Source organism: Fusarium tjaetaba, assembly GCF_013396195.1.
Source record: "Fusarium tjaetaba strain NRRL 66243 chromosome Unknown NRRL66243_c0000299, whole genome shotgun sequence".
Classification (NCBI taxonomy): Eukaryota; Fungi; Ascomycota; class Sordariomycetes; order Hypocreales; family Nectriaceae; genus Fusarium; species Fusarium tjaetaba.
In genome coordinates, this window is record NW_023501495.1 from 58,143 (window position 1) to 76,161 (window position 18,019).

Here is an 18,019-nt window from a genome sequence, read left to right on the forward strand (position 1 = left end):
ATGTAATGGTTGGATACGCAGGCGTCTAATGGTCACAGCAAAAAGCAGGAAATAGCAACGATGGGGAATTCGTGACAGGTCTAGGTAAATTAAACAGAAACTACCTAATATCATGCATATATTACATCTTTCCAAAACTCGTTCATTAGTCCGACTTAGTTGCCTAGGGCAAACATGATGGAGGTATAGGCGGCCATGCACTTGAGCGACGTATCGCAGAGGAAAGAGCCGATTGAGCCACTAGTTAGGTCGGTCAAGTTAGCAAATATCACAAGATGGAGATTGCCTCAGTGTGTATACATACCCCATGCGTCCCTTGGGGCCACCAGCAGAGTAGCCAATGGCGTAGAATACACGAGAGAAGGCCCAGCCAGCACCAAGAACGGCAGAGGCAACGGGGAAACGGAGACCAGAGATCAGAAGAGCACCAAGGAAAGAAATCTGGTTCTCGGTGAAGTTGGCGTGTGAGCGCTGGGCTGTAGAAGATGGTTAGGCTAGTACTCGAGACTTGGGTTTCGTGGGTGGTACGAACCGCAGTTGAACTTGAAGGCCTCGGCGTCCTTCTCGGCGAGCTCGTTGGAAGCGTAGGCGACGGGATACTTGATACCACTTCGCTTGCGAGCCTTGCTAGTGAGGAGAACGTGGAGTGTGTTGATGAAGAAGGTGGATGTGGCGGCCACGAGGACGAAGCTAGAAAGAGTGTCAGTTGTTGGGGGTTGAGGTTGAGGTAGAGACACTGGGATTGTCCCTTACCCGTATTCAGCGGGAAGCTCCAGGACGAGAGACATGGTGGAGAGAAGATGGCTTGACTACGAGGAGTATGAAACTGACAGAGTTGAGCTGGTACGGTCCTGTCACGGAGTGGTTCTTAAATAGTGATTAATGGGATGGGTTCCCAGTAACAGACAGTAACAGGATGATGAAACTACCCACGGAACGGACCTAACATGTCCGGGAGAGTCAGGTTAGCTCCACCGGGGGGAACAATCCACCGACTCTTCTGGTTGTCTCGTAGGTCCATGCCATGGCCAACAAAGCACAATCGGAGGGTTCTAATCCTAGGCAGTTGCGGGAAACCATATCAATTCTGTAGAGTACAAGTAAAAATAAGGTGGGTGCTGTCTATTCAGCCTCGGAGCATCGCTTATGCGTGCGAGATCCGCTCCGAACGACGAGACGAACCGAACAAGGAATACGACGGACGTATTTGATGACGAGAGTACCTAATCCCCGAGTCTTGATTTTCGTACCGTGGTCAGATTTCGGATTTCAATGCCGTCGGCTTAATTGGATCATCCGATTCATTGGGTGTGAGGTTGAAAGTTGAAAGCTGGCGTAATTGATAATGGGCCTAAAACCCAAACTCCGCCGCTACCAATGCAGGTACCTTACAAGCCAAAACTCCGCAGGGTACTGTAACTGTAGTCCGCTGGGCAGGGCATGCATTAATGATGACTACCTCCATATCAATATGACAGTATCGATTGTCTGACTTTTTCCAGAAACGCCAGTGGATCGACAGTGACACTACCTCATACTCATCCAGTGCATCTCTCTTCAGGTGACCGCCATTGGAGACCCAACCCTGCAAAGACTCTCCGTTCTGCTGTTTCCATATCAGGGGCTTCATCGCCTCCAGAGGTTCCTTCAAGGTCGACCCATCTGCCATCTGCTCGGCGCCGTATTCCACTGCTGTCGAACTTGTAACCCTTGACTTTCTTGCAATAGCGTCGAACATCTCTCTGGAATGTTGTGCCGCCACTCCAACCTAATACTGCGCAGCCCACCGTCTTCCACGGACTGATAATGATGTCGACCCGTCGATGCGGCGTAGCATTTTTGCTGGAGTCCTGCCAGACTACCAAAGCCTTGTCGAGTGTGTCAAAGCCTGAGCTGTTGGACTTTTCCCCTTTCCAAGATACCGGGCGCTGCCCTCGATCAGAGTTGTGAGTCGATAGTGTCAGTGTATGTGTGATAAGTTGGGCCTTTTCGAGAGCCACGACGATCTTGGTTATCACATTCAGTGTTTTGTTCTCATTTCGGTGGCTCAAAACAACATCAGCATCGCCAGATAGTTGCTTGCCTCGCCGATAACCACCCACAATGACCATCTCAAATCCTGGGTCGATCAGTCGGGCGTGTTCCAGTATTGCAGCAGCAATGGTCGCGACTTCGTCCCGGGGGATCCCCTGCGAGAACTCGTTGTAAAATTTGACTCCAAGTTGCTGCGAACGACTGAGCGTGTTCCATCCGAATTCGACCAGATCATCTAGATCTCTCCATCCTAAAGACCATTAGTTTCTTCTGTGCCTGGGGGGCTCGTTCTCGTGCTCACCCTTTTGATAGAATTCGCGGGCGGTGACAGCCCCAACCCCCCATATGTTGTAAAAGAGTTGGAGGACTGTGATTTTATGGTCGGCGTTGGCCTCGCGTACTTCTACTGATTCGCCTGTCTCCTTCCAGTGATGCCATAATTCGGCGATTCTATCACCGCAACCTGGCAATCGCGCAACTTCTAGATGAATTTTTAGCTGCTAGCAGTACCAAACAATGCAGCTATACTCACCTTGGGCATTCCTAAGTACGTAAGGGTACGCAGCGATCGAAGCAATTGATGTGGAGTAAGCTCTTACACCAACCTCATCCTCTCGGAGTCGACGAATGGTCCGTATCTCAGTGAGGATATTCACAAACGCTTCATTCGGTGGGTTCATATATGTCGGTCGCTCGCATGAATACGTGGTTCTCAGAAATTCGGGTATCACAGGCAGCGTGATATCGTGTTCCGATGTCGTTTGATGAAGGAGACTAGGTGCATTTTGCGATAATGTTGCCGAGGCATCATGACGCCTTTTGTGCCGATTAGATGGCGATATGCTTGTTGACTGCGCTTTCTGCTCAAGAAAGGCACGCTCCAGAACACTACTTGCCGGTGAAGTAGAGCCTTTCGGTAATACAGGTGCAGGTGTTGTCTCACGAGGCAAGACTCGATTACACTGGAAGATCAAGTAGTGGTCCACGGGTAAGAGTTCTTCCTTCTCCCACGAGTCTAGGAGCCATGAAAGTTTAACAACTTTGACTATGTCTGTCCCAAATTCGGTTTGTTCTTTGACTCTCCTCCGCTTGGGATCTGGGCTACCGCCCGAGTCATCCGACACAGCTGGAGAATCAACTTGATGGCTCTCCGTTTGAGGTTCCTTTACAGAGGCAAACTCGAATTTTGCCCTTCTCAGCTCAAACTCGGCGCGTCTTTGCTGCGATATCTTTCCGAGCACGATCTCGGCCTCATTGATGTCATACGTCAATGTTGGAATTCGATCTTCGAGCTCGTGCAGTTCTTCAGGTTTTAAATGTGTTGGGAGGAGAAAAATCCGCGGAAGGTTATCGAGCCTCATCACGGCAACCTTCCGGCAAAGGTGCTCCAGCCTCTGGTGCGGATGGAGAGGACTCTGGCTATTCGTGGAATATCAAGGCTGTGGTGGCTGACGTGAGTCTCATAACTGCACGCGCCTGGCTGATTGAAGTAGATAATACAGGAAATAGGACATGAATTGTAAGTTCTGTTCTTCGGATATGAGTTGTCTTGCTTTTCTTCATACAGTAGTGGCGGCCAAAGAAGCAACTCGTTTAGTATTGAATGACGTCGAGATGGACAAATCGTGAGGGCGTTGCTAAGGTAGCTTAAAGTACTATGTAAGATAATGTAGAGAGGGAATGGCTTCATTGATGCGGGAAAGGACTCCGTCTCAATTTTATCCATGTCAGCCACGGCTACCTACCTAGTCGCATACCTTATGCCCATAGTTCCTTCTGCAGGCTTAATATGCAATCTTCAACTTCCATTTTATGCTGTCACGGCTGGAAGGCATCGCCTTAGGTGTAGGAGGTAAGCGACGGATGGGATTCCAATTCTTTATTATTTTGTCAGAGCGAGCAGATGGAGTGAGTGACCAAGACCAGCAAGAAGCTTTTGATATTGTGCACTTTCTGGTTCAAGATCAGATAGAGCCTTTGGAGGCAATACTATGGATTTGATCTTGCTTACAGCTGTTTCGTTTCCTAGTGTAGTTATACCATTAAACCTTGATGCCCCGCGAGTCAAGTGTAAGTTGACATTGGTATCTTTGTACTGTGTAGGGTAGTCTAGATTGTCGACAATTCTGGATCCATCCATGGCTCATGGGGCTTGAACTCTGCGAATCTCATTTGGGGAAGTGTGAGGAGTTAGCGCATCGAGGTTCGTTGATTGCTGACCTACCTATGAAGAAGATGGTACATTACGACAAGGACGTTGGGCTTCTGCCGTAATTGTTGTATGAGATTCATAAGTAAGGTGTTCAGCTCAAGATTGCTGAGGATGTGTATTTATTTCGCAACCTCTTATAACGGCTACGAGCGTTTTCATCGTAATTGACTTTTAAGGGATATCTGCTACAGATCTAGCGGCGGCGGAGCCGGCCATTTAAGCTCCGATCGGCCCATGCAATAGGTACCTTAGTAGCCTGTAGCCAGTGATTGGGGTCTCTTGTAGAGGACATCAATCTCAGAACCGCAAACCGCAATTGCCTACTTTGCACCTTTTCTTCTATTCTCCAGCTTCTCCTTCTTCTTTCAACCGCTTCTCTTTCATCAGCGCGTTCTTTGTCTTGCTTGATCTATTCCTCAGAACATACCTAAACTTACTTCCCACCCACCATCCTTAGTCATATACACACTTTCTCCAATACTTTAGGCACCTCAGATCTTGACAGGCCATGGATCTCGATATTGAGATGGACGATGCCGTCGACACGGTTCACGACGCACCTATTCTCGACATCGGCCGTGACGATATTCTCGTAAGCTTGACTGACAGTCAGACTGCTGCCATCCGAAATTGACTTCCCTTTCAGCAACCTGACGAGCCTGAAGAGCCTGGCGAGGTGGCTGAAGATGAACCTCCCACCGACGACTCAAAGACCCTCATCCCGACAAAAATCCACATCAAGGGTGTTGACTCTCTACACACAACCGATATCAAAGCCTACGTCAAGGCTCACTTCGGCGATGTCGACAGGATCGAGTGGATCGACGATTCTTCCGCCAATCTCCTCTTTCCTTCTGAACCCACGGCGCGCGATGCAATTGTTGCCCTGAGCTCTGTTCCTGTCGCAGATGCCACAGCATTGGCAATTGGAGAAACTCTGCCTGCGAAGCCTTTTGAAGAGAAGCCAGAGATTTCTCTCCAGGTGAGATTCGCAGTACAAAGCGACAAAAAAGAGGTTGGCGCTGCCTTGCGCAGCCGCTATTATCTCCTTCATCCTGAGCATGACCCCGAGGAGCGACGACGCAGAAATCAGGAAAACCGGTCAAGATACAGGGATCGTGACGATGGCTATCATAGGGGTGGCGAGGGCCGGCGACGACGCGCCTCTGACGACGACGTTGAGACTTTCGAGGCCAGCATGTACGATGATGCGCCCCGCCCAACACGGAGAAGACGCGACTCAGACATAGAGGAACGGCCACGCTCATATGCCCGCGAGAATCAAGGCAAGGAATTGTTTTCAGGCCGGAAAACTCATCGCGACCGATCTGCATCTCCCAGGCGCGATAACGATGGCGATGATCTAATGGGCGAGAGGGCTAGCTCATCTGCGAACAGAGCGCGAGCGCGGGACCTCAAGGATCGCATATCAGGTAGTAACAATTCCAAGGAGTTGTTCCCGACCAAGAAGTCGATCAAGCAGTTTGGTGGAGGAAACTTGGATACCCTCGAGCGAGCGATAGGATCAGCCCGCCTCAAGGATGAGGATCGCCCCAAGATTGTTTCCGTGCCCAGTGCACGAGGCGATGGCAACTCATTCAACATCCGCGGCATGGCGAGCCAGCAAGGGAGTGGGGAGGGTTTTGCGATTAAGGGCGCTGCTTCAGCTAACGCGCGCGAACTATTCCCTACTAAGCTTGGCAGCAACAATACTGGCAAGGAGCTGTTCGGAGGAGGGAGATCGAAGCAACGACAGAAGGCCGAGGACCTTTTCTCCTAAATGGGGACCCCATCGAAACATGGTAGCAACGGCCAAACTGGGTTAAACAATACGGACGCATAAGTGATGGGTGCTGGTGACTATATATATGGTTTTGTAACGATACCAAGGCGCAATCAAACAAATACATTATGGGCTCTTTCATCTACAGTTTATACATGTGAATTCCAAACTGATGTCATATAACGATGCTAGACTGGAACTTATTCGTCTACAGATGCTATGCTGCGCTGCCGATTCCTACCACCACTTCTCAAGCATAACTTTGTTCTTGTCCATCCCCCAATCTCCTGTTAAGCCATCAACTATTTCATCCGTCATCGTCGCGGGGCCACAGACATATACCACACTATTGCTCTTCTCACCCACAGCCTCCTTCACATCTTCAAATGTGAATCTCCTTCCATAAACATCAAGTTCACGGCTCTCGACTTGCCCTTCATATATCCCCGTAGTAAACATTTTCAAATCACCAATAAGCTGTTTTCCCGTAAACCATTTTCTGATTCTGTCCAGAAAAAGAACATCCCTGAGACCCTGCGCAGGTAACTTGCTAGCGTAGAGAACCTTGACCTCAAGGTTGTATCCCTCTTCAGCTATATGTCCCATCATACTGACGAGTGGGTTGATCCCCACGCCGCCCGCCACAAACACTACATGGCTTATGTCGTTGACGGGTATCTGAGGTGGTGGGAAGACAAAGCTTCCCCCAACACGCACCTGTAGCTTCGAACCAGTAATGTTAGACGGCGACTGCCAGAGCCATGCCGCTGGAGGGTTATCTGGAGATTCTTGTACTGCTAACTCTAGGTAAGGAGACCTGGGATCGGCAGCCGCGCGAGGTGTAGATGTGAGTGTGAAGCCGCCTGGTTTAGGGTTCCCTGGGATGTATGTATCGAGCCATTGACCGGCCAAGAACTAAAAATTGTCAGCATTCACCCTAGCAAAAGGACTGCAATGAATATGGTGTATGCTGTGTGTACCTTGATTGGCCCTGATTCGAGTTTGAGACGATATAACTTAATTCGCTCATTCACCTGATCTATACGCTCGAGTCTTACATCCAGAAGACTCTGGTTCACCGAATATTAGCCAATGCTATATATACAATGGACTTGATCAATATGGGCCAACCTCATCTCGTGGCTCCTGGGCTGTCCTTTCTAGATGCCCACTGCGTTGAGTCGACATGGCTTTTGATCTCTCGCAAAAGGCTATAGGGTTTATGGCAGCAAGACCCAATCTTCGACCCGATGAAAAGACACAAGGACTAGAGGTTGTAAGTTTAAGAGGCATGAATTCACATAAAACTGTCCCGGGGTGATTATAGCCAATGGCTTCATGTTAGCATCCATGTGTATGTTATACATTAGTAGATAGTGGGTGGGGTGAATGGACTACCTAGTAGGTACCATTGGCATCAACTCATAAACGCTGAGTCAGACGACAACTTACCGGGTCTACGAGTTCACACCTACATCTTCTCGGAGGCAACGAAGATGATATTGCACGCTTCGGCAAATCTGATTATTGCATGACATTTTGTTGCAAAAGAACAATGCTTTACCATCCGTTTTAGAATTCTATCTTCTCCAAGTCCAGCTCCTGTAGCCCATAACCTCGAGTTACATTACCTTCCCAAAGGCACCATCTGCCTCTTGATCCCGTAAATCTTCATACCGAACATATCTAGGACGACTCTGTCCAGTTGACTTGATCCATGACCTGTCCAGCAGTTGGGTGCGTGTATCCAATCCTCAATCGCAGACGCAGAGGCTAAAACATTTGTTAGTATATCAAATTCTTTTGCCAGGAATTGGGAATGGCACTTACACCCTTGCATCCGGACACTCGCATCATCTGGCTGGCTTCAGCTCCAGGTCCGAGGTCCGATGAAGAGATGCTCAGCAGCTGCAGCTTCTGAGACTTGGGAACGGCAGCTTGTAGGGATACATTGGACAGATTCACTGAACCAGAAGTGTTGACGAACTTGGCGGTGGCTTGAATCATACCCTCCGCGTTGCGTTGGATCTGAAATGTCACATTAAGGTCATTTGCGTTATAGCAGGGAATACCAGCAGGTGCCTGAGGCTGAGGTGCTGACGACACGGGAGACATGAGATCCAGGTTCGATGAAGGTGGGGCAGGAGAAGCTGTAGATGGCACAGGGGCGGAGCCAAATAGGTCCATGATATTCGAGACATTGGATTGCTGAGGAGGTGGCGAGGAGGCAGATGGGGGAGGAGAAGAGGTGCCACCTAGGATATCGGCGAGGAGATCAGTGTTGGTCGTTGAGGGAGCAGCTGGTGACGCAGCAGGCGCGTCCATAATATCCAGGAGATCTTGTTCTGTCGGCTTGATGACTCTTGACTTCCTGTTGGCGGTCTTCTTCTTTGTAGGAGCTTGTCCAAGAACACGAGACTCCTCCTTGATCTGAGGAATAGGCATCTTCTCGAGCACTCCACGTCGGACCTGGTCGAAACTGAAGAGGTTGCCATATTCGACGACTCGCTGTTGAATCTCGATATCGAGGCTGGTCTGGTGATATTGCAGGATCCTTCGGATCTTCTCAATCTGAGCTGGATCGGAGAAGCGGGTTGTTAACTTCATCAAGGCTGTCACAATGTACTCTGTGGATACTTGTGTGGCGTATGCACTGTTAAGTATCAAGGAGAACAAGTCAACAACCTCATGCTCCTTAACCTCCTGGACAAGCTCCTCTTCCTCATATTGTCCTCCCTTGAGCAAAGCGTCTGCATATTCGCCGATACACCAAGCACCAGCTTGCGTCAGACTCTCCTGAGTAATGTCTTTCTTGAGGTTGATATAGAGTTTTTGAACCGCATAAGTTTGAAGCTCAGGGGTAGTAGCGACGAGGCGAACAAATGACGATAGGATCTGCTCCTTGACGTAGTTACCGGCAAGAGACAGAACTCGGAGCATTGTATCGAAATGCCATCGTTTGTTAGGCGCAAACTTGTCAGCGGCGATACCTATTTGGCTGGTCATTGTTGGCTTAAACTCATTATCGGCAACCTCCAAGAAAGCAAGAAGCTCCCGAATCAACACTCGAACATTGCTCTCGTTAATCAAGGTAAAGCTCAGGTCCAGAGCTCGGCGGCGAATACTAATATCAGGGTCTCTCAAACATTCCAGGATGGTGTTTCGATGTCTCTGCACAGCATTGGGCTCGATGGCGACAACCTTGATCAGGGTGTTGAGAGCCACGTATCGGATGTTGTTATCGCGGTTGGTGAGGAACTTGCCTAGAATGTTGACACCGAGCACCCTCAATCCAGAATCGGCCTCGATGTCGAGAATCGTGCGCACAGCTTCGTACAAGATGGAATTCCCGACATTCTTGGATGATTCGGTGTTGGTAGCAACCTGGGCAAGGATATCGTTGATCTGCTCGCTGGTCTCTGCATCACCCACAGCCAGGACTCGCAGCAGGTGGAGGATCTTGACCTGCAGGAATGGGTCGGTAATACCAGTAACGTCATGCTCGGGTGCGTAACCTGAAGTAGCGAGCCCTTTCAGAGTTCTAACAAGCCCCGGGACAAAAGACCTGAATTTGTCAACAATTCCTTCTTCTCCGCCCTCCTCCTCGTCTGCCTCACAGAGGCTTGTCACCAGAGTAAGACCGCAGAGCAAGACGCCGTGATTTCTGTCGGATAGAAGCTGTGTAGCCTTGTCAATGAAGTGCTCTTGTAGGTCTGGAACCTTTCGACATATGCGCATTGCACACAGAGCCGCCTTTCTTCGAATATATGGGTTGGCTGTGGCTACGAGGGTCTCGATTTCGGGGAAGAGATCTCGTGACATCTCAATCGAGGCGATGTTTCCTAGTGTACAGAGAGCAAGTCCAACGACATATTGATTGGAATGTCCGAGATCGCTAAACCAAAGTCAGCAACCAAATGTTGGATTGGAAGGGCGTTGGGAGAAGTGTACTTTTTGAGCGAGTTGGTAACCAATGTCAAGACTTCTTGATTTTCATCCAACAACAAACTTGTAGCCAGGTGTCCCAGACGTTTATCGGCGAATCGAGGGGAGGCGAGAAGCTTCAAGCATTCGATCTGTCCAAAATGGGTTCGCTCTCCAAGGGTGAACAGGTAGAGTAACTTTGCGACATTGTTGCGACTGGCTGTGCATCAGTATCTCCATCCCTCCAATAGTACTGTTGAACCCACCGAATGTTGGGATCGTGGCTCTCTTCACGAAAGCTGGCGCGAATGGCAGCGCTCTCTTTCTGAATGACAGCTCGCTCATCGGCGATCGTCTTGGCCGCACGCACATTTCGAATAAACTGCTTGACTATCCGGAGCAAAAGTAAAGGTAAGCATCTGACTGATCAGATCGCGGAGAATAGCTCGTCGGTGCCGTACGGGAACTCATCTTAGGAGGACAGACCCAGCGGTTGGGCCGTCTGGTCGATGCTTATCCAGGGGTTGTGAGGGAAGCGATGGGGCTCGTCGAAGCTCAATCAGCTCTGGGATAGAGCAATGAGCTGCTGTTTCCTTATATGGGTGTCGAAGCGGAGGAAAGAATAGGGAGGTTTGGTCGGAGCCTACTCAAGGCAGCTGAGTAAAAGAGAAACTGAGTTGCGCCGTCAAGTTACAGGTCAGTGTCAGTGTCAGTGTCAGTGACGGTGTGTGCTGTGCTGTACTTCTGCTTGCGTTGCGGCGGACCCGACACCTTTCAGACGGGACGTGGGGCACAGAGCAGGCCTACGCCGAATTACCTTAGATTTACTTGGCAGTACGTACTGCGTTAGTCATCACTACCTAAATATGAAAAAAGCTTCATTGAATCCGTACTTATGTTAATAAGGCACGAACACAAACATCGAAGAAGGAAGAAAGAAGAAGAAAAGAATGATGATAAGCATACTTATTTTTTTCGTACACGCATGATATTATAACTTTAGGAATACACACAGAAACCGCTCATACAGTGTTTGACTCTTTTCCTTCCCATAGGTACACCCGTCTGCCACAAACAATCTTACTTTACGTCTGGGCGACTTAGAGGGTGTGCTTCCGTGTTCAGCACCCACTCATCCAAGCTGATAACATCGAATTCGCTGAAGATGAGGTAAAAGTACTTGAGAGTCTCTGCCAACCAGAAACTCTCCATACTGTCCATCTTCGTAGGCTCTGCTTTGGTGACATCGTCTATCGCTGAAGCCGCAATCTCAGTTCGTGTCACCTTCTCGATCGTCTCGAACATGGTCCACGCTTTTTCCATCCATTGCGCATCTCCTGTGACGCGATACATGATGAAGATGGACTCAATAGCCTCGGGCCGGAGAATATATCGTCCATCGCTCACGTCAATCATACCTTTAGGGAGGTTGTGCTTCTTGACCACGTCTTGAACTGTGGGTTTCTTCCAGTCTGATCCTCTCAACGGCGGCGCCCTGAAGTCAGGAGCGTGTTGTTCTTCAATGGCCTTGAGCCACCGGTCCTCGTTCCAGGTGCAATCGCTCGAGTCCTTAGCATCGACGCCGCCACACGAGATGAAGTTGAAGATCTCAGGTCCAAGTCCCGACTGCGTAGCCTGATAAGCCCAGATGCATCCATCTGTAAGCTGGGAAGCGATCTCGAGATCTGCGGGGCGATTGAAAATCTTGCTGCCCATTGCTACCATACCGCCAGCGAAGCAGGTCAGATGCTGGCCTCGTGCAACATAGGTGTACTTGGGTTGTTCGCCTGGCAAATCGGTTACCTGATAGTCACCGGAGATGAGGACCGGCTTGTCCGAAGGTGTCAGTGCTCGCTTGAAAAGGTGCTTGATGGCAACAGGAATGAAGTTTTCGTATAGCCGGCGTGGTTGCTCGAGTTGGCCGCCGAGCAGAAGATACCACTTGGGAAGATACTCATACAGCGAGTCAGACATACCACCAAGGGTGAAGTCTGAACCAGCATGGAAGGCTGGCGTATAAGCATCAACCACTACCGGCCACATGCCAGGAAGACGAGTGTTGAGTTGTGTAGATTCAAACTGGTCTCCAATTCTCTTAACAGCGTCATAAAATCTCGGGTTGCCGGTTAACTGAGATAGTTTAGTGAGCTCGAGACTCAAGGAACCCAGTTCAGAAACAAGAGCCTCCCGTGAGGGAGACTGAGCTTGGCCGTAAGCAGATCTAAGAATATTAGTCAAATGTCAATACGTGATTAATGTCGAGGAAAACTCACTTCTTCCATTCCCATCGAGTAACTGGCATATGGTTCGGTGTATCAAAGGCGCACATGAGCAGGTCTCCCAGCTCAATAGCCTTCTTCAAGAGGATAGGATGAGCTCTTCCGCTCAATTCATAAGCCGACAGAAATCCACCAAGATAGCGAATGTTGGTCTCAAAAATGTTGATAGTTGCCATGGGACTTCTGGTGAAATCAATACCGTCTGCAGCGGCAACAGCCTTTGTGAATTCATCCTTCATGTCCATGATCCAAAGGGTATCGAGGGCATCGACCAGAGTGGCAGCCCAACCGCCAAAGGGGTCCTTGGACTTGCCGGTCATCGGGGTAACCTCGTCGTGCATCCAAGCATAATTGGAATATCCGCTCCAGCTGTGCTCGAAGCTCTTCTTGACGGCGGCCAATCGCGACAGTCGCAGCTCCTTGGCCGCGGCGCTCTCGACCGGAGCAGCAGCCTGAATCTTGGGGACCTTGACATCTCCGGTGATCTTTGGCAAGGCAGCTAGTTTCTCCTTGGGAATAGGATATTTAGGTAATCTTCGCGTCCAAGCTGTGGCGCCCTTTCCAGCAAGAGGGTCTCCATTACCAAACAGCTTGAAGCCAGAGTCTGAATTTGACCAGTACCAAAAGCACAAGATCCAGATGAAGGCGACACCAATCCAGAGACGGCCTCGCCGTAGGGGACCTGCCATTGTGTAGATGGGTAATTAGTGGACTGCTAATAAGCAGTACAGGGTCTAGGTGAGAGAAGATAGTGAGCCGTGATCTGGGACCTCACATCGCAGGCCCAGGATGGGGAAAAGGCTGAGGCAAGTCCAAAGGCGTTGATGATGGAGCTGTCAAAAAGATTGGTGATGTGTCTCGACTCGAGGGGGGACCAACAGCAAGTCTCATCCAAGCCCGAGGCCGAGCCTAGACACGTCCCGTCTTATTAGAGCGAGAGGTAGGTATGAGTACCTCAGGCTACCTTAGTAGATACTAGGCGCCTACGGATAAGAATCGAAGGGACAGGACGGAACCGGGGGTAGCAGAAAAAGGGCAAATGGCTCTGATTCTTAGTCGAGAAATAAACCCTCAATCTTCAGCGCATGAATGTCTGAAATCAGTGTCAGCGTCAGTGTTAATGTATGTGTGTGGCTGAGAACTGTCTCGTCTCTTCTGTCCAGTTGAAAATACGACATAAAATTGCGGCGGGCGGTCTACGTCCACAATCACTAGCCTACTAACACGTGAAGGAATGCGCCGTACGAATAGTAACTAGTGATGAATCCTGCGAGTGCGGCATCTGACATCCTGTACGTAAGGTAGTCTCTAGGTACATAATACATTGCATTACAGTCAGTTAGGTAGATTGGGTTACTGGTATGGATGGCGGCAGCAGGGTCCTTTTCCTACTACGTACTTGTAATTACCTAGGTACCTAGGTTACTGTGCCTGTAAATGCTTCCCTTGCTTGGCATTCATCCTTCAACACCTTAAATTGGACAGAATCGTTGTCAATGCGGTTTCACGTAGCACGAACATTGTGTCATCAACTCTTTTTGGTTCTTTTGCCCTGACTGGCCAACGCCGCATTTCTCTCTCTGTCAAGCCCTCTCGAACCATTCCTTAGTAACTAACTAAATGGGACAAGACATCTCGAGACTTTAGAGAAAATCAGCTCGTACTCCTGTGGAGTCAAACCTAGCAGCTCCCTTGCAATAATTAGACGATGTGGCATAGCCATGCACATGTAAGCTAAGCTGACCCGGCTGCCTTCTCCGACTGGTCTACGGATAGCTAACTAAATATTTGGGCTTCGGTTCTTTGGGGCCTTATATCAGCCGTGAGCCACTTATATCCAGCAAGCTTTCAAGGGTTGGCTCCTTCAACAAAGGAGTTCCCATGAACGGATCCTCCCCCTGAACAGCAAGATCAAGAGGGTAGCTCGAGTTTGACCATTCATGGAGAGGGAGCATGCATGTCAATCGTGTTTTTATAGTTTCGGTAGTCATATTTATGTAGTCCAAAGAGGCTGGACATACATGCTTTGAGCCTTTGAGGCCCTGGAAGCAGATACCTGCCCTTACAGGCATTATACTCGATAAGCCACGCTTCCAGGCTCCCGCCCCGTGGGCTGTAGGGCTGATTGTGCTTCCATGTCATGGCCCAGCGTGAAAATTGGCTCCAACGGCGGACACGTTTTCCAGACCGCCCGTCGCCGGGTCGTTGCCCCTCATCAAAGCCATTGGATGGCAGGCCATCAGTTGATGCAGACTGGCTGGCTATGATAACAATCACAAATTTGAGAACAGCACATATACGGGCACGAATATGCAGTTTGCGGGCCAGATGGAAAATTGCTCAGTTGTTGAAGCCATGTAGGCAGATTCTGTGACACAACAGCCACAGGGATAGCAAGTAACACGGGAAGCAAGCCGATTACCCTCCACAACTTCAGTCCAACCAGTCCCAGATGCCCTTCGTTTCGCTTGCAGTTTTGCCACTAAGTAAAGAAGATTCAACCAGTTCCCTCCTCATGCCATGCGTGTTCGTTACTCATCGACTAGCGAGAGATAGCAGGACCGAAGGTTTGGTCGATGAGGTATCAGAATATTGTCTCTTATTTTTGCATCATGAGCTGGACGAACTCGTTGTCTATAGTCTTGTCAGTAATTTGCCGTTGGTATTATATATCTGATATCAAGCAACTCACAGTCGATTCGGCCATCGCCGTCCTGGTCAGCCTCTCGGATCATCTCATCAACCTCATCATCAGTGAGCTTCTCACCAATGGAGGTCATGACATGTCGAAGCTCAGCAGCAGAAATGAAACCGTTGTTGTCACGATCGAACACCTTGAAAGCCTCACGGATCTCCTCCTCGGAGTCGGTATCCTTCATCTTGCGCGCCATCATGGTGAGGAACTCTTTACCCAATGGTTAGTACTCGACCGTCCTCTAATTGTCTTGGAATACTACGAACCAGGAAAGTCGATGGTGCCGTTGTTGTCGGCGTCAACCTCGTTGATCATGTCCTGAAGCTCAGACTCGGAGGGGTTCTGGCCGAGAGAGCGCATAACGGTACCGAGCTCCTTGGTGGTAATCTGGCCTAGAGCGAGGCGTTTAGCTCATGTTTTCGATTTAAGAATATCGCATAGACAGAGATGTGGAGGATTATAGTGGTCTGATGCATGCTTTGTTGGATCGATTTGGGTTTCGCACGGGGCCAACGGAGAAACATCGCGGGAAGGGGAGCATCACTCACCATCGCCATCCTTGTCCTACATAAAGAGGTTAGCGACAGCTTCTCACAAGACCCGGCTAGGCAAGGCGGCGAAACAAAGGGGATAGCTTACAAAGAGAGAGAAGGCCTCCTTGAACTCGGAGACTTGCTCTTCAGTAAGTGAGTCGGCCTATGGAAATAAAGTTGTCAGTCCAAACTCTCGAACGGCATCACCAGAGCATCAGCTGCAGCCCCTCTCAACAGAGCCGCGGGGTCAATGTCCATTGGCGATACCGCCAGAAGATAAGGCGGTAAAGCAAATGCTGATTGATGGGTAGGTCGCGCAACCAAGCAACGGACAGGTCATGCTCACCATGATGGATGTATGTGGTAGCAACGGTTGTGATAGTAAAAAAGGTGGATGTCGATCGCACGAGAAGGAAGAAAGATGACTTGGGCAAGTTCTGAGGTCGCGGGGTCTTGAGCCAAGAGTGTCGGACCTTTTCGTTTCACGGGTTTGGTTGGAGCTTTCGTGGGGAGACCCAAAGGTCAGGGGAAAGTCGGTACCTAAGGCAGGAAAATGGGACATGCACTAGGTACCTAACAAAGGAGAGACAACCTAATGCACTGTGTTTTGGATGTTCAGGGGGCTGATGATCCTGAAATTAGGGGAGGGAACTCGTCATGGCAGCTCAAGCACACTGTGCGGTTTGTCCTGGAGTGATGCTTCGACTGCGGGGAGCGAGCGGTCTTTGTTGAAGACTTGTTAGGAAAAGGGAGATAGGAGCTGATAATTTGCATATGTACTTTCTGTAGTTTATCAAGTGACTATCACAAGCATTTCGAGTAAAAAGTCAAGCTTGACATCCTGGATCCCGTTAAACAGCTTGATTCTGAGTAATAGATAAGGTAGTGCAATACTGCGATAAGACAAGAGCTCTGTTCTTTAGTGGAGGCAATGTGCCCGAACACATGCCGTGCGTGAGTGAGCCTGTGAGGTGACTGGTGAACCTAAAAGGTCCAGTACTAAACAGAGCTAGTTAGAAGGGTTAACTCTCCCCTGTCATTTTAGCCAACGCAAGTGGTCCAGTGTCGTAATGCCTTCAGCCGAAGCCAGCTATCAGCCTCAACCCGCATCTCGACTCTATTCGCGATCTTCTCACTCATGACGACAATACCTTCCTCACCTCTCGTCCTATGACGTTCACACTCGCGATTCCACGTAGTCGAAACCCTCATTCTAGTATCGCGCCTGACGATAGCTTCAGTCCCTAATTTGCGTCCGCCATGTGGCGAGACCGCACGAACCTGTAAGACGCCCATTGTTACCTGTCATTGTCCATGGCTGTCAGCTTCGCCTCCACATAACGAGCCTATATATGCTGATGCAGTTTGCAAATAAAGATATATCTCCTACCGGCAGTCTTACGCGCATCACCCTACACAGCGAAGACCTTATGGACCCGGCGCCCTTGCTTCTGGCCCCCTTGCCGACACCTATACTAGCAGCTATGCGAACGACGATCGTCGCGGCCTTCTATCGGCCGGCGCGTTTGAGGACGATGGCGATGCCGTGATTGAGATGGATTTACTGCCCCCTCGATGGGCTGATGTTTCGGATGAGATCACAGAGTTGCTTGCCAATATCGCGACAAAGGGCCAGAGCTTGGAGAAGCTACACCAAAAGCATGTGCTACCTGGTTTCAATGATGAAGACGCTAAAAGGGCCGAGGAAGCGCAAATAGAGAAGCTTACACAAGAGATCACCAAGGGTTTTCATGACTGCCATCGCTGCATTCAAAGAATCGAACAAATGGTGCGGGAATCGCAGCACGCAGGTACCATCACAAGGGCAGAGGAGACCATGGCCAAGAACATACAAATTTCGCTGGCTGCTCGAGTTCAAGATGCAAGCGCTAGCTTCAGAAAGAAACAGAGTGCTTATCTAAAAAGTTGGTGACCCCCCTCCGCTTCTTCCCGGCATCTTCTAACTTGGACTCACAGAGCTTCGTGGCATGGGTGGCTTTGGCGGGTTGAGTCCTGGCGAGAGATCTAGTACACCACAGCCAGGTTCCTATCTCGACCCATCTCTTCAAGAATCTGACGCAGATCGATCTTTTTCACAATCGACACTCCAAGCAACCCAGCAGCAAAGAGTGCTCCATTCTAATGATGCTGCGATTGCTCAACGCGAACGAGAGATTGAAGATATTGCCCAAGGTATTATCGAACTGTCTGACCTCTTTCGAGATCTCCAGAACATGGTCATTGACCAGGGCACAATGCTGGATCGTATCGACTATAATGTTGAGCGCATGAACACTGATGTCAAAGCGGCTGATAAGGAGCTAGTTGTAGCTTCTGGCTACCAGCGGAGGACGACCAAGCGCAAGATCATTCTCCTCCTCATTCTAATAATCTTTGGCATGATCATTCTGTTAGTGATTAAACCCAAGAAGCATGAGTAGAGGCGTTTTTCATAGCAGTCTCAGGGATACCCGCTGTCTCCCTTGACATATCCCGGGGCGGGCATTGAGAGGCAGCAACTATTAAACACATGTACCAATACAATGTAAAGCAAGCAAT

The 18,019-nt window shown here is 49.6% G+C and overlaps 7 protein-coding genes across 7 annotated transcripts; 2 read left to right on the plus strand and 5 right to left on the minus strand.

Annotated features, from left to right (window-relative positions):
- Positions 1–155: 155 nt before the first annotated feature.
- On the minus strand, positions 156–788 carry FTJAE_11710 (glutathione S-transferase; the record flags this gene model as incomplete). The annotated part of the gene is made up of 4 exons (XM_037344682.1): positions 156–240; positions 305–476; positions 533–690; positions 754–788. The coding sequence occupies 4 exons, from the start codon at positions 786–788 to the stop codon at positions 156–158; spliced, it is 450 nt and encodes a 149-aa protein (XP_037201243.1).
- A 750-nt stretch (positions 789–1,538) lies between these two features.
- Positions 1,539–3,395, minus strand: FTJAE_11711 (DNA polymerase IV; the record flags this gene model as incomplete). Its single annotated transcript, XM_037344683.1, has 3 exons — positions 1,539–2,284; positions 2,336–2,515; positions 2,567–3,395. The coding sequence occupies 3 exons, from the start codon at positions 3,393–3,395 to the stop codon at positions 1,539–1,541; spliced, it is 1,755 nt and encodes a 584-aa protein (XP_037201244.1).
- Positions 3,396–4,754: 1,359 nt separating this feature from the next.
- Positions 4,755–6,026, plus strand: FTJAE_11712 (uncharacterized protein; the record flags this gene model as incomplete). The annotated part of the gene is made up of 2 exons (XM_037344684.1): positions 4,755–4,838; positions 4,893–6,026. 2 exons carry the CDS (start codon positions 4,755–4,757, stop codon positions 6,024–6,026), a joined length of 1,218 nt encoding a protein of 405 aa, XP_037201245.1.
- A 240-nt stretch (positions 6,027–6,266) lies between these two features.
- On the minus strand, positions 6,267–10,424 carry FTJAE_11713 (ap-1 complex subunit gamma-1; the record flags this gene model as incomplete). The annotated part of the gene is made up of 8 exons (XM_037344685.1): positions 6,267–6,944; positions 7,161–7,296; positions 7,505–7,549; positions 7,723–7,802; positions 7,860–9,871; positions 9,931–10,169; positions 10,220–10,343; positions 10,415–10,424. 8 exons carry the CDS (start codon positions 10,422–10,424, stop codon positions 6,267–6,269), a joined length of 3,324 nt encoding a protein of 1,107 aa, XP_037201246.1.
- Positions 10,425–11,033: 609 nt separating this feature from the next.
- On the minus strand, positions 11,034–12,921 carry FTJAE_11714 (AP-1 complex subunit gamma-1; the record flags this gene model as incomplete). Its single annotated transcript, XM_037344686.1, has 2 exons — positions 11,034–12,174; positions 12,227–12,921. 2 exons carry the CDS (start codon positions 12,919–12,921, stop codon positions 11,034–11,036), a joined length of 1,836 nt encoding a protein of 611 aa, XP_037201247.1.
- A 1,910-nt stretch (positions 12,922–14,831) lies between these two features.
- FTJAE_11715 (Recoverin) lies at positions 14,832–15,809 on the minus strand (the record flags this gene model as incomplete). Its single annotated transcript, XM_037344687.1, has 6 exons — positions 14,832–14,866; positions 14,925–15,137; positions 15,194–15,319; positions 15,476–15,491; positions 15,567–15,623; positions 15,807–15,809. 6 exons carry the CDS (start codon positions 15,807–15,809, stop codon positions 14,832–14,834), a joined length of 450 nt encoding a protein of 149 aa, XP_037201248.1.
- Positions 15,810–16,720: 911 nt separating this feature from the next.
- FTJAE_11716 (syntaxin 16) lies at positions 16,721–17,901 on the plus strand (the record flags this gene model as incomplete). The annotated part of the gene is made up of 3 exons (XM_037344688.1): positions 16,721–16,743; positions 16,838–17,385; positions 17,438–17,901. 3 exons carry the CDS (start codon positions 16,721–16,723, stop codon positions 17,899–17,901), a joined length of 1,035 nt encoding a protein of 344 aa, XP_037201249.1.
- Between the last annotated feature and the right edge of the window lie 118 nt (positions 17,902–18,019).